At 28.4% G+C, this 16,624-nt stretch overlaps 1 protein-coding gene across 2 annotated transcripts in view; it reads left to right on the top strand.

Annotated features, from left to right (window-relative positions):
* The first annotated feature begins 5,373 nt into the window (after positions 1-5,373).
* LOC132943237 (Fanconi anemia group J protein homolog) overlaps positions 5,374-16,624 on the top strand; it is a 48,420-nt gene continuing 37,169 nt past the window's right edge. The window contains exons 1-2 of one of the 2 annotated variants that reach the window (XM_061012125.1): positions 5,374-5,789; positions 5,850-5,961. In XM_061012125.1, coding sequence (XP_060868108.1) covers positions 5,679-5,789; positions 5,850-5,961 — 223 coding nt within the window. In that variant the 5' untranslated portion in view covers positions 5,374-5,678. Of the gene's footprint in view, positions 5,790-5,849; positions 5,962-12,724; positions 12,921-16,624 lie in introns of those variants that run through there. The other variant, XM_061012126.1, reaches the window with a different exon arrangement.

Below are 16,624 nucleotides of genomic sequence, written 5' to 3'. Positions count from 1 at the left end.
CACCAAAACTCTGCAATCGTTTCAATCTATTTGCCTCCACTTAATTACCTCTGCCTCTTGGTATGTAACCAATACGAATCTCCACAAAGACCTGATGGTTGGTAGAACCCTCAACGACCTGGCCAAATCATTACATCATTACATCAAATTCTATTCAAAGCTTCACTCGCATTTCAATCCATTAATTAAAAGACTATCCTCTGCCACTCTCATACCCTGCAAAAGTTCAAAAAGGCAATGGCCCAGTTGACCTGATAAAAGCATAATAATATTAGGTTAAATGTCAGGCGGCACCGCTGGGAGCCTTCCTATGCTTATCTTGAACGTCATTATCAAATCTGTCATCATACTTACTTATTATACACAGTTTGTTATTCAATATAAATATTTTTAGAATACTTTATATAAAAAATGATCCAAATAATCATAATATAACATGACAAATATTTGGAGGTATTAAGCCTTCCCTAAAATCCTTCCCAATTTTTTCCATGGAAATATAACATAAATATTGGAATAAGTCGGGATTCCAGTCAGTTGTGCGCCTGTATGGGCGCCAGGGGACGGCATGTATAGTTATCGGTAATTTGTACCACTGTCCATTAGTCGATCTATTTGCAATCCATGACAATTCCAAAACAATTATAAATTACACTAATTACAACTTTGTTATGAAAAATAAAAACCATAACTAAATAAATAAATGACTTAATTATTCTTGGTTACCAAAAATGTTATTAAGCCGACAGTGGTAATAAACTTAAAATATTGTAATATTGTATTTGTATTTTAATAAGTTGCTATAATTAACAGCCAACCGGTATTATATTTTATGAGATACCGGAAACATGAACTCACGACAGTTGTATACCTAAATAGCCTATCCATAACGCCGTGTGATCATAGTTTTTTTTTTTGGGTTAGTATAGACCATTAGGTCCTTCACCGCAACCACCACTTCTCTCCATCTGTCTCTATCTGTCGCTAGCTCTTCACCGTTCAGGACTCCCAGCAACTTCAGATCTTTATTGACCCTGTCTATCCATTTTTGTCTTAGACGGCCGAGCGGTCTTTTTCTCTTTGGCTTCCAGCTGGTGTCTGTTCTCGATCTCACCATACGTGTTCTGCCCAACTTATCCTTTTACTTTTCATTGCAGCTATTATGTCTGAATCCTCTAACATGCTTATTATCGCTTCATTCTTTCTTCCCTCATATTCTCCCGTGTTTTGGATTCTCTTGGGGCCAAAAATTTGCCGTAATACTCATAGTTTTATTACGAAATAATAAGTACCTATAAGTACTATATATATATATTGTATTTTGTAGGTAGAGGAAGTAGTTTATAATTATTTAAACTAAATCATTGTTATTAATATTATATGCACAAAACAACAACCATAAGATTTGCACTGAACCCAGGTCATATAGAAAGTACCTCATCTCAAATAATATTGATATATACAAATAGGTCAAACACATACTATCCCGAATCCCTAATATATTGTATTTAAGATAAAAATTATAAATTGTTAGTTTTTAAAACAAGTTTGAGAATATTTATGATATACAATTATGTATTTCTAAAATAATATGTTAATGTACTACCAGCTAACAATTAAATTATTTCAATACACGTAAAATCAAGGTCTTACTTGTTATTTAATAATTTATTTTATTTATAGGTATAACCACGGCGCTGTTTGGTTCCGTGCTCTTGAAAATATAATACAAAGTAGTCCCTCATAAGTTGTTCTTGTAGCTATGAAAAAGTATCAAAACGTTTGTACAAGTGTTTTGTACTGTATTGTATCTTGTACTGTTTTGCACTGTGTACCTATAGTTACAATTTTAAAAAAATACATTAAAACCATGACAATTTGCAAATTATTTATTTGTTTAGTTAAAAATGTATAAGATTTCGAATAGGTATTCATTCCGGAGGTTTGAAAATACAGTACATTTTTTTTCATTACTTTGTTTTAACACTTAATAAAAATATCAAAGAAACTTATGCGCACTTTTTTCCATGGACATTTTGAAGTTCATACTACTATGTATATTAACAAAATTGGATATTTAAACAAAAAAAAAAAGGTGGATAAGTGTATGTCGCTCTGATGTACAGTAGGTTACAAGTGGGTCACTGTAATGGATGGTGTTAAATTTGAATTCAATGATATAATATCATTGTATAAGAAAAACGATTCTGAGGGGAAAACGGTCAGTCAGCCTATGATATTACCATTTACCAAGTATATTTGATGATATTATTGTGAATAAAGTAATTTATATATAACCTGTTACGTGGAGCCTTGTTTTAAATTTTCAATCCTTAGCCATAAAAGTTAAACATTTTATAAATTTTTAACTACAAAATAATTAATAAATTATAAATTTGATAAATGTTGTCAAAATTTGAACTTTAAATGCTTATAAAAAAAAATTGTGCCTATGTATTTTTAATATTTTTCAACTTCATTAGAACGATATATCAGGAGCCTTATATTAAATTTTCACGCTTTTTTACCCAACAAATAAAAATTTATTGATATTTATAAAAAAAAAAACTAAAAAAATTGAAAACTGACAATGTCCGTAAACCGCTCAAAAAGAGTCAAAATATTTTCTGTCATTATCTACAGTCATTCGTTTTTTAATTACAACAAAATAAGAAAATCGTTACATGAGATATCGAGTGACTTTCAAATGTTGTAAAAATATAAATTTCAGACGCTCATAAAAATTTAATTTAAGTTTCTTGTAGACATTTTTTTTTTTGATAAAGGTAGACAAACTTATGAGTAATCTTATATTACATTTTCAAATCTTAGATTTAAAAAGAAAAATTTTTATGAATTCTCAACTCAAAATAATTTGCTAATTTTCGTGATTTTTCCGTATTTTGTCAACATTTGAACTTTAAATGCTTATAAATAAAAACTGTGACTAAGGATTTTGAATTTTTTTCATCTGCCTTTGAAACAATAACCTGGGAGCCTTCTATTTTCAAGCTTTTTTACTCAACAGGTAACATTTTATTGATATTTATAGAAAAAAAAACTAAAAAAGATGGAAATTGACAATGTCCGTAAACAGCTCAAAATAAGACAAATTATTTGGAAAATGTTATGGTGTATAGGAAATGCAATTATAAACATTCAGTCAAAATTGCATGTCCCTATGGTCATTTGTTTTAGAGTTACACCAAAAACCAAAATCGATTTTCTCGAAAACAGATTTTGCGTAAAAATTTCCGTTTTTCCTTAATTTTTCTTTTGTTTTTCACGTCGCTTGTGAAAACTACTTGAAATTTTTACTTTTGACCCCCCAAAGTACCATCTAGATTCACTTTCCTATCTAAAAAGTTACTGTTGAAGGAAATCCAAGCACTTTTACTGTCCTAAAAGGTAATGACAGACACACAAAAAAAAATTTAAAAAAAAACACACATCATTGTAAAATCAATACATTCATTGCTTCGCTCAGAATCTAAGACGAATTGAGTTATTTTGTTTAATGTTGTAATTCAAAAAATATTACGTACATTATTAGCTATTATTTAGGTACTATATTACCTCATTGTATACTGTATATTATATAAAATATTAGTGAAATCTACCGTATATAACTAATATAAAATAACAAATATCATTAAAAGTAGATATGCTGACAGACCAGCATAATATGGTCTCTGTTATACGTGTTGTGACTCTAAACAGAATTGTTTTTTGTATAGAATGTTATATTATATTTCTTTCTAGGAAGTGCTATCACTGGATGGTTTATTCCCTCACCCTATTCATGTATTTTTTTTTAATGTAGCACATATTCTCATTATGCCTATGGGTATAGATTGTATATTTTCTAATAAAAAATAAAAAAAAAAAAATAAAATATTTCTTTTAACACTTCTCTCTTGTAAGATTTTACCTTCAGTTTGGGTCATTAGTATCATAAGTATGATTTATGCGCATGCTTTCTTCAAATTATTTTACTTGCTTACATATGTATGTGGATATACGTATGCTGTATGCTTGTGCAGGGTGTTTGAATTTGGAAAAAATTAAAAGGAGGATGCAAAAGTGTATAACAAATTTTTAATTTAAGGTGCCCGGTGCCAATGTATTTTTGGGAATAATGAACCTGTTCTGTAAAATCAACTAAATTTGATAATTTTTTTTAAACTCATAGAGGGTAATATTATACAGGCCACGTCTAACTCCGTTTTTCAATATTTTAATCTCAAACTTTATAATATTATGTCTTCAAAAATAATACAATTTTATGCGTTTTTTATAAATTTTATTATACCATTATTTAAAATAAAATAAAATATCGGAGTTCTCCTTCTCCTAAATAGGTAGTATATTAGTGGAAAAGTATTATAATTAAGATGGCAATTATAAGACTTTTCCACTAATCTATTACCTGATACCTATTTAGGGGGGGGGGGGTTGAAAGGGTGTATTATATCGAAAAAAATGACTTTACGGGAATAACTCTCAAGTTTTATAGAATTGTCGGATTTTGATGACTATTTTTTTAATATGTATTCCGAATACGTATTCCCACTAATATTTGTCAGTTTTGGAATATTGTGGAAATTATTAAATTAACGTGGATCAATCATATTTCATTGAAAGAGAAAATCTAATATTCATAACGTATAATGTGCCCGATTTTATAGAAATTTTTTTTGGCACAAATATAAACTATTTTTCGAGTTAGAGAGCAAAAAAATACAAGAGCAGTATATTGTGTGGCAAGGGCGAGAAGTGAGCTATTACAGTCGTGGGCCGCATTTCGCCCAAGACTGAAATTTCCTTCCCGCACGAGCCACACATACTATTTTTTGTCACGCATCTGCATTCATCGACCACGGCAAAGATAATGCAGGGATCTATTCTATGCAACAACTACACTATAATTATACGACAACAATACTTCATGAAAGAAACAATTTTGGGGGGGGGGGGTTAAGCCCCTTCAAGCCCCCTACCCGATTTCCGACTATGGACCCACTTGTAACCTATACTGTACAGCAGCGAGCGACATCCACTTACCCGCTTTTATATTATGTAATATACTTATATTTTATATTCTTTACAGCGTACTATAGTTACATTAAATATTTAAATACTTCTAAATCCAAGGAACAATATTGAAGCATATTGGTTATCTTATCTAACTTTGACACGTATCGTGGTCGTTGCCCGTTGGTACAATGGTAAAAATAATAAAATTTAATATTCAATTAAATTCCATTAATTCTGAAAAGGGATATGCAACGCCATCTGTGTCAGACAGTGACAAACTATTTCCCGCTTTAATTCGTCTTATCGGTTGATAATGATAACGTCAGAATGGAAAATACAATGTGACCATTCCAATTGTTATTCATTTAATTTCAAATTTCAAAGCTTAATAACTTATTAATTATCATGGATTACGCAAGTACGTAACTCTGAAATTGGAGTTGAGACATCGACATTAATGTTCATTTTTACTTGACATAACTCCCGTTTTCCGGTGTTTTTTATGCCTTATAAATCGTGTTCGTACAATTTTCGACCAATACATATTTTGTATCGTAATTTAAACTATACATTTCCTTCCAACATAATTGAAATCAACTTTTACTATCTTGCGGTATAGTTGAACACTATTGTCTATAACGATGTCGAACACCAAGCCTGATGATCGACCATTGTTCACGTATACAATTGGTGGGGTCAAAATTGAAATGCCCGTCAGACCATATCCTTCTCAGGTTTCCATGATGGATAAGGTAAACATTTTGACTATATTCAAGCGAAACATGTCTTCTATCTATTAAATTTCTTTTTAGGTTATTCGTGGCTGTCAAAGACAGCAAAATTGTCTATTGGAAAGTCCTACAGGGTCTGGAAAAACATTGGCTTTATTGTGTTCGGCGTTAGCATGGCAGAAAGCAGAAAAAGGTTTGTGGCTTAGTTCTGGTGACTGGAATATTCATAAATCATAATGTTATCACAAACACGAGTGCCTTATAATTTGCATATGTCAACACTGTGTTGCATAGTCATAGCTCATAACTTAAGTGTGCGTAGACATTATCGACAGGGTATCCATAGATAATGTAAATACTAGATATTTATGTTAAAACTTATACACTTGATTCCACAATTATTCAGGAAAAGCCAGGGGGATAACATTTTTTAACCAATACCACTCCTACATCATATCTGTGTATTGTTTATCACATAATCAAAGCAATATATCACTTGAGGAAAAAATCATTAATATTATTTATACAGATTTACAATTATGGAACTACGGGTGACTATAATAGTTACTATTGTCACAAAATATGTATAAAATAAATGATATATTTTTACAAAATCAAATGTTCACAATTACCTTAGTATATACCTATACGCATTGTTTATTAATGTGCAACATACCTATAACACTTATTATATATATTTGAACAGCTAATATATTACTTTATTAGTTTACAGAGTAATTAACCTACTCTGACTACCCCGTTCCAGGGTTATGGATTTAGTACCAAGGTTTTCTTGAATAAAATGATACTACTCTATATTAATAACATTTTTTTAGTGCCTGATACTTACTGTTGATATTTAAATAGATTTTTGTTTGTTTAATTTTAATAAGTACATTTTTCTCTTTCTGATTCAAGTTTTATAATTGTTGAATTTAGTCTTAGATGATGGCTCAATTTTATAAATGGTAATATTTTGTATCTTGCCTCTATATCTTTGTCTTGTAATATCATAATATAAGGTCATAAAATAAATAGAAAAAAAAAAAGACTAAAATAATGAATAGGTACTTTATGATTTGATGTGATATTGCAACCAATATGTAGGGTATGAATAGTTAGTGATTATAATATGTTGCCTCTACCAAATAGTTGGAACAGAATTTGAGTAATACTTATAGAAATAGTATTTATGACTACAATGCTGATAATGTTTGCATACACTTGTGAGACATGAGTTATAACTAATAGCTTAGTTTAGTGTATAATATAGCACCTACTTACTGGAGTTTATCGTGACTTAGATTTCTGTTTTTAATGTTTGTCTATAGTATTTAAATGGCTTTTTTTGTATGTTTTTATAATACATGAAGAAAGTTCACAATGCACTTAATACATGTAAAAATTCAGAGTATTTATACTTTAGATAATAACTGTTAGGTACAACAACTACTGTACTAGATATTTTTTTATTTTAAACTGCTACCTACTTTTTTTTATACACTTTGATCGTATATTATTACTTTATTTAATATTATATCCCATCAATAGTGATTGATTCTATAATTTATGACCTAATCTCCACTATCAATTAAAAATCTCTAACAAATTGTTTATTGTTTATCAATAAATTATCATATTCAGATATAGGTAATATAATATATATATAGTATGGTGGTTTTATGGCTTTTGGTCGACTCCCCTCCCCCAGGGTCTGTATAAATGTGTTAATATTTAGTAACAGTAATAGTAATTATTATCATAAAAATATCAAACATTTATTATAAATAAAAGTTATTCCATTTATAGATTATAGGTATAAGTGTATATCACAACAAATTACTTCTCATGTTAATATGTTAATAATATTATGTCCTATTAACGGATAAAAGGTGAGTGGTATATTATGAAAAATATCCACCCCCCCCCCCCCCCACCTTGATTATGTTTCTATTAAAAAAATATAAATACTAATAAAGTAGCTTTTGACACATTGCAATTAAAATATCAACAAGTATTTGATTAATCAAAGAGTTACAAGACAATGTTTTTCACTTAATCATTAGATATAATCATTTTACACGATTGATTCTAAATTCAAGTATAATCTATAATATATCTACAATCTACCCCATTTTTGGTCTGTTGGTTGGAGTATTTCAGTTATCCCACCTGAAATACCATTTATAAAGTTATCTATTTATAAATAAGTTTTATTAAAATCCATTTAACATTTTTTTTTTTTTATCGACTTCAGTTAAACATTGTTAGTTGCCATTATAGGCACACATCACAGGGGCTATATCCAATTAGCCCTTCTAGAAAATAAACATTTTTTAGTTGTGTTGTATCGAAGCCCCCCCCCCCCCACTCATATTGGTGTTAAAAATGTTAGCCTCCCCAGAAATTTTAATTAATTTGCGCCTATGGTTGCCATACAATTTTTAATGGTTTACCACAGATAGTTGGACATTTTTACTGTGACAAATATCTTAAAAAAAAGTGTAATACTTTGAGTTGCACCTGAATGTTTTATTTGCATCTTATAACCTATACTAGTCACCTGGTATCTTAAAACAATATTTAAAATAAATAAAATCTTACTTATAATAACTGATGTATCTCAACAGTTTGAGTTGATGTTCTAGTTTTGTGTAATATTGTTATATTCTGTGGCTATAAGCTATACAAATTAAGGGAATCAGTGGCGGACAGTTTTTTAAGAGTTCCAAATAGGCAATTTTCAAATTGCTTGAATGTAGGTGTTGTAAATGTATGCGTATCAAGACGTGGTCATTAGTGTGTGTGACTGTGTTTAAAATAAATAGCGGGGCGTTCACGCATGCGCATTTAAGAGTCACCGCTGCGATGTTGCGCGCTTGAACAGTAAACAATTTATTTGTATGTATTTTGTTCCATCCTACATTCCTACCGATCGACTTAATAATGCGATATTTTTTTCAGGAATCTGGATTCGTTATAATGTCTACTTGAGATCGGCCAGTCCACATTTTAAGATTTATGATTTAAATTCCGAATAATCAACGTTTGAGAATTCAAAATAATTAATGTTTTAAAATATTCAAACTGAGTTTATAGTTGTTGGGGAGGTGAAAAGCTGACTGACCAAACTCAAGTAGACATACAAATGAATTTAAATAAGTTTTAAAAAGTATTATCGCATTACTAGGTCGATCACTATGATGGAATAAAGATTGGTATGTTTTTGTTAAAATTACTGCCCACCACCGATCTCCGGTGACATGAGAATGTCAGCATAATATATTTTTTCTCAATACTCATAGATATAATGTATTTGTGTACAATCGTTTTTTTTTATGATTTTTGAATAGTCTTAAATTAAAAAAAATACTCCTATTACAACAATTATAGAGGACAATATTTTTGAGGGTATGATATATCGATTTTATATTTCATTATTATTTAACTTGATAAAAATACAAGATTTTGCGTGATTGCATTTTGTCTATATTTTGCATGGTTCAGACTTCAGATAGAGGAAACAAACGGTGCGCTTACATCCTCTTAAATACATTTTATTTTCTATCAATAAAATATACAGCAACTTTTTTAAGTTACAAGTGTTTTTAGGCATTTACAGCAATATGTATATTTATTTATTAGTTATTATACAGTTTATCATATTATAAACTAATATAATAAAATATATAAAAAATTGTATTATAATTTGTGTTTTTGATAGGCAACTCAATGTACATGTTTGGTTTCAAATAGGCTAGTATATTTATTAGGAGTAAAGTTAATATGACTTCTACTTTATAACATATAAGTTATAACTATTATTTTTATACTTGATTTTATGCTATTAAATAATTGAAAGTAATCACCCTTAATTACCTATCCCCAAGTTTTGCTTGAGAAAATGACTTTATTCGTTCTTCAAAAAATACCATGTTAAACAAATAATTTATAGATAAATTATTAATTATTTAAACAATAATAATTATTGTTGAGTGCATATAATATTTGTAAATGTTGTTTAATTGATATGCATATTTTACTGATAGTTCATTATTTCGACCTAGCTCAATTAATGTGGTTTATAAGACAATTTTTCAAGTTATTTGTAAATAAAAAACGAGTTATAAATAGTTAAATTAAAACAATTACAATATATAATATTTATTGTAACTTATTAAGCTTACAAAAGGCTTTGCTTGACTTGGTATAGATTAATATATAAACATTTAATGTATCTATTATCGCATTTTATAATACTTATTGTAAAGTAATATTTAAATAGATATGTTAGTAATTAATGCAAATCAGATCTTAGGATGAACTTAATGATAAATTAAATGAGCTACCTATATATTATGGTTACCTAGGTTAAAATAGTTATGTAAATCGTCAAAGTAAATTTTTGTTCGTTTTTCATTTTTTCGTGAATTTGAGCTGTATAACTTACTCCTAAACATTCTATTTTATAAATAATTGACAATTTATTTATTTTTGGTGTAGCATTGACGCATTGTCCATAATATGGTTTTATACAACGTGTGCCGATATTGAATTTTGCAGTTATCGCGTCCTGTGTATAGATTATAATGTACGAAAATGTGTTCTAAAATGTAGGTAGGTACTGATGTTTCGTTTTTATCCAAAACATAACATCTTTTATTCCATTCATAACAGAGCATTGTATACGATATCTACAATTGAAAAACATGGTTTATATCTATTTTTCGTAATCATTCGGCATCTGTTAGAATCCAAAACCAAAAATAAATAAATAAATGAAAAAAAAGAAGAATAAGAATACAAATAAAAAGAGATAATATGGTTTTGTGAGGACAGAAAACGTTTTTAATTTACTAGAAAAACACATCAATACTAAAAAAGGACCAGCAGCCTGTCTAAGTGCCACTTAGAGAAATGTATTATTGTTATTCCGGTTTCCGATCTTATTTGATAAAGATCTTGGCGAAAAAAAAAATATAGAGAATGATCTCCACTCGTGTGTGGTTCTCTACCACTGTCAGACTGTGTGTATTGTGCACAATGCACAGCAAACAAGATTACTACATCTAGAACACTTGACAGGTTGAATGGGATGAGATTTGTTGGGTACTTTTTTTATTCAATAGCCCTTGGCATATATAGTATGCCACAGACACACGAATGCAGTCGGCATTTTTTATGTTCGAATTTTCATTTTATATTTCTGTTGAAAAACTTGTCTGGAGATTTGTTTTGAAGTAATTTTGTTTTTAGAAACTGCAATTGTTGGTATTTTTTTATATATACCAATAAGGGTCTCATATTTCTACAATCTTTAAATCTAGGAAAATGTTGACAAATTTCCGTTCCATTAATAGCGTGAGGTTACAACTGACGTAAAACCCAAGAAAAGCCAAATATACAATGATACGTTTTTTTCAACATAAACTAACATAATAGTTATTTAATATTTACTTCGCGTATATGGTTGGTATGGTATTTTTTTATTGATAGATAATTTGATTAATGTATAAATGGTATTTTTTTTTAATATTGTTTTATTATAGTTAAAATGCGCAAATTATTGTTTATTTGCTTAACTATATGTTTCAATTGATGAGTTCGTATATCTTATACGTAGGTATCCCTTGCGTATGCTGTTGGCTGTTGCTATAGCGTATTCATATCGTGTGTTCTTATTTATGGTAACACGAATTACTTTGGCTGGATGACCTTACATTTTATTCGGGTTATTTTCATTGTATAAAGAACCTCAATACACACATAATTTAAAAATTAATTTTTATATCTATTTAGACCGTCCGTCCTAAGAAAAGTCAATTTTGAATGCATAAAAAACTTAAGTAAAATTTCTTGGAAAAAATAGGATTTATCAATCCAAATCCAGTGTCAAAAATTGGAGTTCCTAATATTGAAAAATATTTTATTTTACTAAAGGGTTAATAATTAAATTTTGTGTATTTAAATTTTTAACATCCTCTATCTGTCTATCGAATGGAAAAATGTCAATTAAAAAATGCAAAGTCATACAGCTGAAATAATTCATGTTTAATTTAAATGCTTTTTTAATTATTACAAAAGTTGCTGTCGCTGATTTTCCGCGTAGTCAAATCAAAACTTAATGTAAATATGCTGCTCTGGTTTATTCGACATAACAAAAATGGCAGACTTATTCAAAATAGTTGCTTTCCTCGAATAGTTTAAAACTAAAATAAAATATTAAATCTTGGCTTGAATCACTTAATTTGATAATATCTCTGTACTTTTATTTGTATTAAAGGTATAATATTGTAGTCCCTATATTTTATTTAACACCATATAGTTGACTTACACTATAATTATCCTATAATATATAGGTCATCAAGTATCTGATATACCGGGTGTTTCAACATTTTGATTTAACCAAATTTTTTGATATATTGCTTTGTATTGAGTTTAGTTTTTCTTTTTAGAAATGCACGGGGTTTGAAATGTTATACATCTATTATATGTATGAATCAGGAAAATATAATACATTTCGTTTTATTCGACATGCAAGGTAAAAAATCATAACCGTTGGTCCGTATAAAATATAAAAAAAAAACAACTGAAATATTCAATCTTGTATGTCTCTAATTTCTACACCGACGTTTATAGTATACCACGTAAGCAGACGGTAGTAATTTCTGAGGATTCAATGCTCGAAAAAAGAACAAGAAAATGGGGTTAACGCTATACAAAAGAATATGATAGAGGGGCATTTTTTCATATTGCACGCATCATCTTTTGAAGTATATCATAAAAATTCCCATTTATTAAAACACCCCTCAAGATGTGAGGGTCGTTTTGTAATGTCTTATTTCCAATTGGCCAATTCCGGTTAGATCAGGATATCCGAAGCATATGGTTTTATATTTCGTGTAGATGCAATATCTTATTTGTGTATAAAATCGAATTTGGTTTAGTTAGTTGGCAGTGCTCATATGTACCTACACTTTAAAAATTGTTCGATATGCTTGTATTAAGTTGTATATTATAACTATGATGTGTTCTTGGTCTTAATCATTTTCAATTGGTTTTTATTATTAATGTAACGTATTGATTTTAATATACATCAACAATTTTGTATCACGCCTATTGTATACAGACAAATATGTATCAATTAATTTGGTAAGTGCATAAGTGAATTTATTACAGAGTGTTCAAAAAGTTTGGATACTGTCATTAGACTAATTAGGACTGATGCACGATAATATGATATAATTAATGAGGTTATTAAATATTTTACCTAATAAATGTGAAGCAGTGTTATCTGTTATTGCTATATTTATGTATAAAATATGCAAATAATAATCAAAGCGTTTTCAAATATTTGAACACCTTTTATATACAATACACATTTTTATATACCTAATATTTATTAGTATAAATATTATTTATGTACTATTCTAATGTACATCCTAAATTAACCAAATAGGTATGCAAAATATTTTAGAAAAATCTTTGACGGTCAATTTTATTTTATCTTCAATAAATCCAAATAGGTATGTAGTTTTTGTATTACAGATTTGTTAGTTACAATTTTTAGTATTCTGAGAATTGATTTAAAAAATATTAGACATCAGTTGTAGGTCATCATATGTGCAGAAATTATAGTTGGTTTTAATGAATGATCATTTTTAAATCATATATTCATAAAAATGTATTGCCTAGAGAAGGGGTCGGCAATATTTATGATGTCAAGGGCTAAAAAAAAGTAAGACATTTTTCACCGGTCACAATTTGAATATATACCTTATTTTATTTCAAACAAAAATGTATAGTTATATCAAATTTATAGTTTATGTAAGTTCGTAACTAATATGTTAATTAATTTAACACAGTATTTTTAAACAAACAACATATTAATCCGCAGTTTCCAGTCCATACTATTTTAGTTCATGATTTTACGTAATTATATTCGCGGGCTATATAAAATTATGACGAATGCCACATGCGCACCGCGGGTTGCCAGCCCCTTGGTTAGAGGATTACTATTATGGATATGTATTTTTAAGTATAATGTATCATCGAATTTTTGAGTGGTTTTGTGTAATAAATATAATTATCTATATATGTATATATATATATACCATTGAGCATTCGAATTTAGATAATGTATTGGTATAGCAATATTATATAATTTTATAGGTTCACATTCCATTTGATTTCAATTCCCTCTAGGATTTCATTATATTTGATTTTAAATTGTATATAATTATTTATAAACGGTCAATGGACGAAATATAGTTATATATTATTGTCATATTGTCAGCATTGAGTATATAAACTAAAATCACCGGAGGAACTCGCTGTGTTGTATAGAAAGTTTTAAGTTAACCTATAGGTTAGGACGGTTAGGTTAACCTATAGGATTAGGACGGTTAGGTTAACCTATAGGATTAGGTTACTGTAATGGAAGTGTTAAATTTTAATTCAATTATAAATTGTTTTTAAAGATACGAATAAACAATTCTGAGTGGAAAAATGGAATTTATAATTTTCATTTATTTCTAACTTGCTTAAAATGTTGTACAAATCTAACGTACGAACACAGATATAATGTTCTTACCTTTAAGTTTGATGATAGATCAATTTACATTATATAATATTGAAACCAACAAAGCATAACGTGAGCTGCTGAATTTTAATTTGCTATAATTGACGCACTTGTAATAGCGAACACGAAAAAGCAAAGCTTGTGTAGGAGACAGGGCAAGGGTCTTTTTAATATATCTACATTAATATAATATAAAGTAATTATGTTATACAACTTATACATATTATACATATAATATAAATAATAACAGTAAAATATTAACAAATAACAATAAATTATCATCATATATAGGTACTTACAAAATATTATATAATTAATTTATATATCATACTTATTATTCATTCAATTATATGTTTAATCTTATACTTAATATAATTTGTATGCAAATTAAAATATGTGCGGAAATATTCTTGTTTTCCGTGGTTTTTAACTAGTTTTTAGGTTTAACTTTCCAGAATGTCTAAAAGTCCGTAGTCAAATTTGTAACCAGAAACGACCCTCAGTGATGGATCTGCCGAAGTCGTAAAAAAACTTGATTTTGATTTTGTATTCAGAGCTTTTCCATAGTAATTATATTTAACTATCGTCCATTTTTTTGTGAACATCAGTTATATATAAATATTAATCGGCACATTATATAAACTTAACTTTTATTGAATCAATCTTATGCTATAATGGATTATTAAACATGATTTAGTAGCTCAGTGGTCCATTACATTTTAGTAAACCGTTAATTAAATTTTATTAATCAATTTTTATGCTACCCTGCATTAGTATAGCATATATTTTAATTGATTTTTTTTGATTGATTTTGGTGTATCTATATTACACATACGCTAAAACTTTAAAATTGTTTTTAAAGGATTACATTTAGATAGAGTTAATTATTTCAAATTTACTTAGGTTAGGGTTAGGTTAGGTTAGCTTATTTTTTCCATTTGTACAACTTTTTTTGATTAAAAGAATATTTACATCCATGTACACTATACACTATACAGCTGTGCTAGTCAATGCACAGGGGTAAATTTTAACATGGTATTTGCAATTTAAATCTAAGATCGTAAGGACGGAGACCAGTAATAGAATATAATATATTATTGCATACATAGAAAAACGGAAAACTTATTGGCTCTGTCTGTATATTATAGTCTATAATGTTCCATAACTATCTATATTATAATATATTTTCCGTAACGACTTTCGTTTTTAAAATTCCATAGTCATATTATATGAGTATTGTTCATTCAAATACCAATAGCTCGTACAAATTTATTAGTATTTGCATATATTTTTATAAAATGTCTATAGAATTATATTATAGTCGAGTATAGTATAAACTAAAACTATATTTTGTTTATCAATTATAATTATAAATTTTCATATTTTATGAATTTACATTTTTAGATTTCGTTATTTTATTTTATGTAAAAACATAATTTTATATTTATTCGCAATTACTAAATAAATCCTGTATAATATGTATCGTATTTGTCAATGTAATTATAAATATTTTAAGTTTCTTTATTTGTATTGGCTTTTTCTTCATTATTTACAAAGGGTATTTTATATTAAGCACCATTTCAATTCTCGAAATAACTTATTTTAATTTTTTCTATAGAGACATTCATCAACTCAGTCTATCTTTTCAGTCGATTGAAATTTGATCGATGTTATGATTATTAACACAATAATACTATAGGTCCTACAAGTCCCCTATATACGTACATACACACTACGCTGCTACTGTGCTTTATATTTAATAAAAATGTATAATATCCAATATCTGTAAAACACAGTGCCCGCAGGATATTAGGCAAAGTAATGTTGTCGGACAGTGCCGTTTGATGAACGATTTCCTATTCTACCCGTAGGTACCATGTACATATTTTACATTTATCATATTATACACACCATAATCAGCAGGACTTTCGGCCCCTATATAATATACCTATATTACAAAAAATAAAACTAACGAGAGACCCGTGTGACTACCTACATTTGTAATACCTTCGGCTCGTCATAATAAGCTATATTATTGTTATCCATTATATAGTATATAGTTCAGTTTCAGTTGGTAATTTGGTATGCTACTTCTAAATGCGTTATTGTAAAGTTAGTTTAAGGATGATGGGGTGGTGTTTTACATATTATATTAAATATATATAATTAGAGTGTTGTGAACGCCGCCAAACACATATTATCCATTATACTTTACCGAACCCGGTGCGAGACATTTTATCCGGTTGATAATATGCCGCCATTGCCTCTGATGGTA

Source organism: Metopolophium dirhodum, chromosome 4 (assembly GCF_019925205.1).
Source record: "Metopolophium dirhodum isolate CAU chromosome 4, ASM1992520v1, whole genome shotgun sequence".
Lineage (NCBI taxonomy): Eukaryota > Metazoa > Arthropoda > Insecta > Hemiptera > Aphididae > Metopolophium > Metopolophium dirhodum.
Note: the sequence above shows the minus strand (reverse complement) of the source record. Positions and strands in the feature narration are given on the sequence as shown.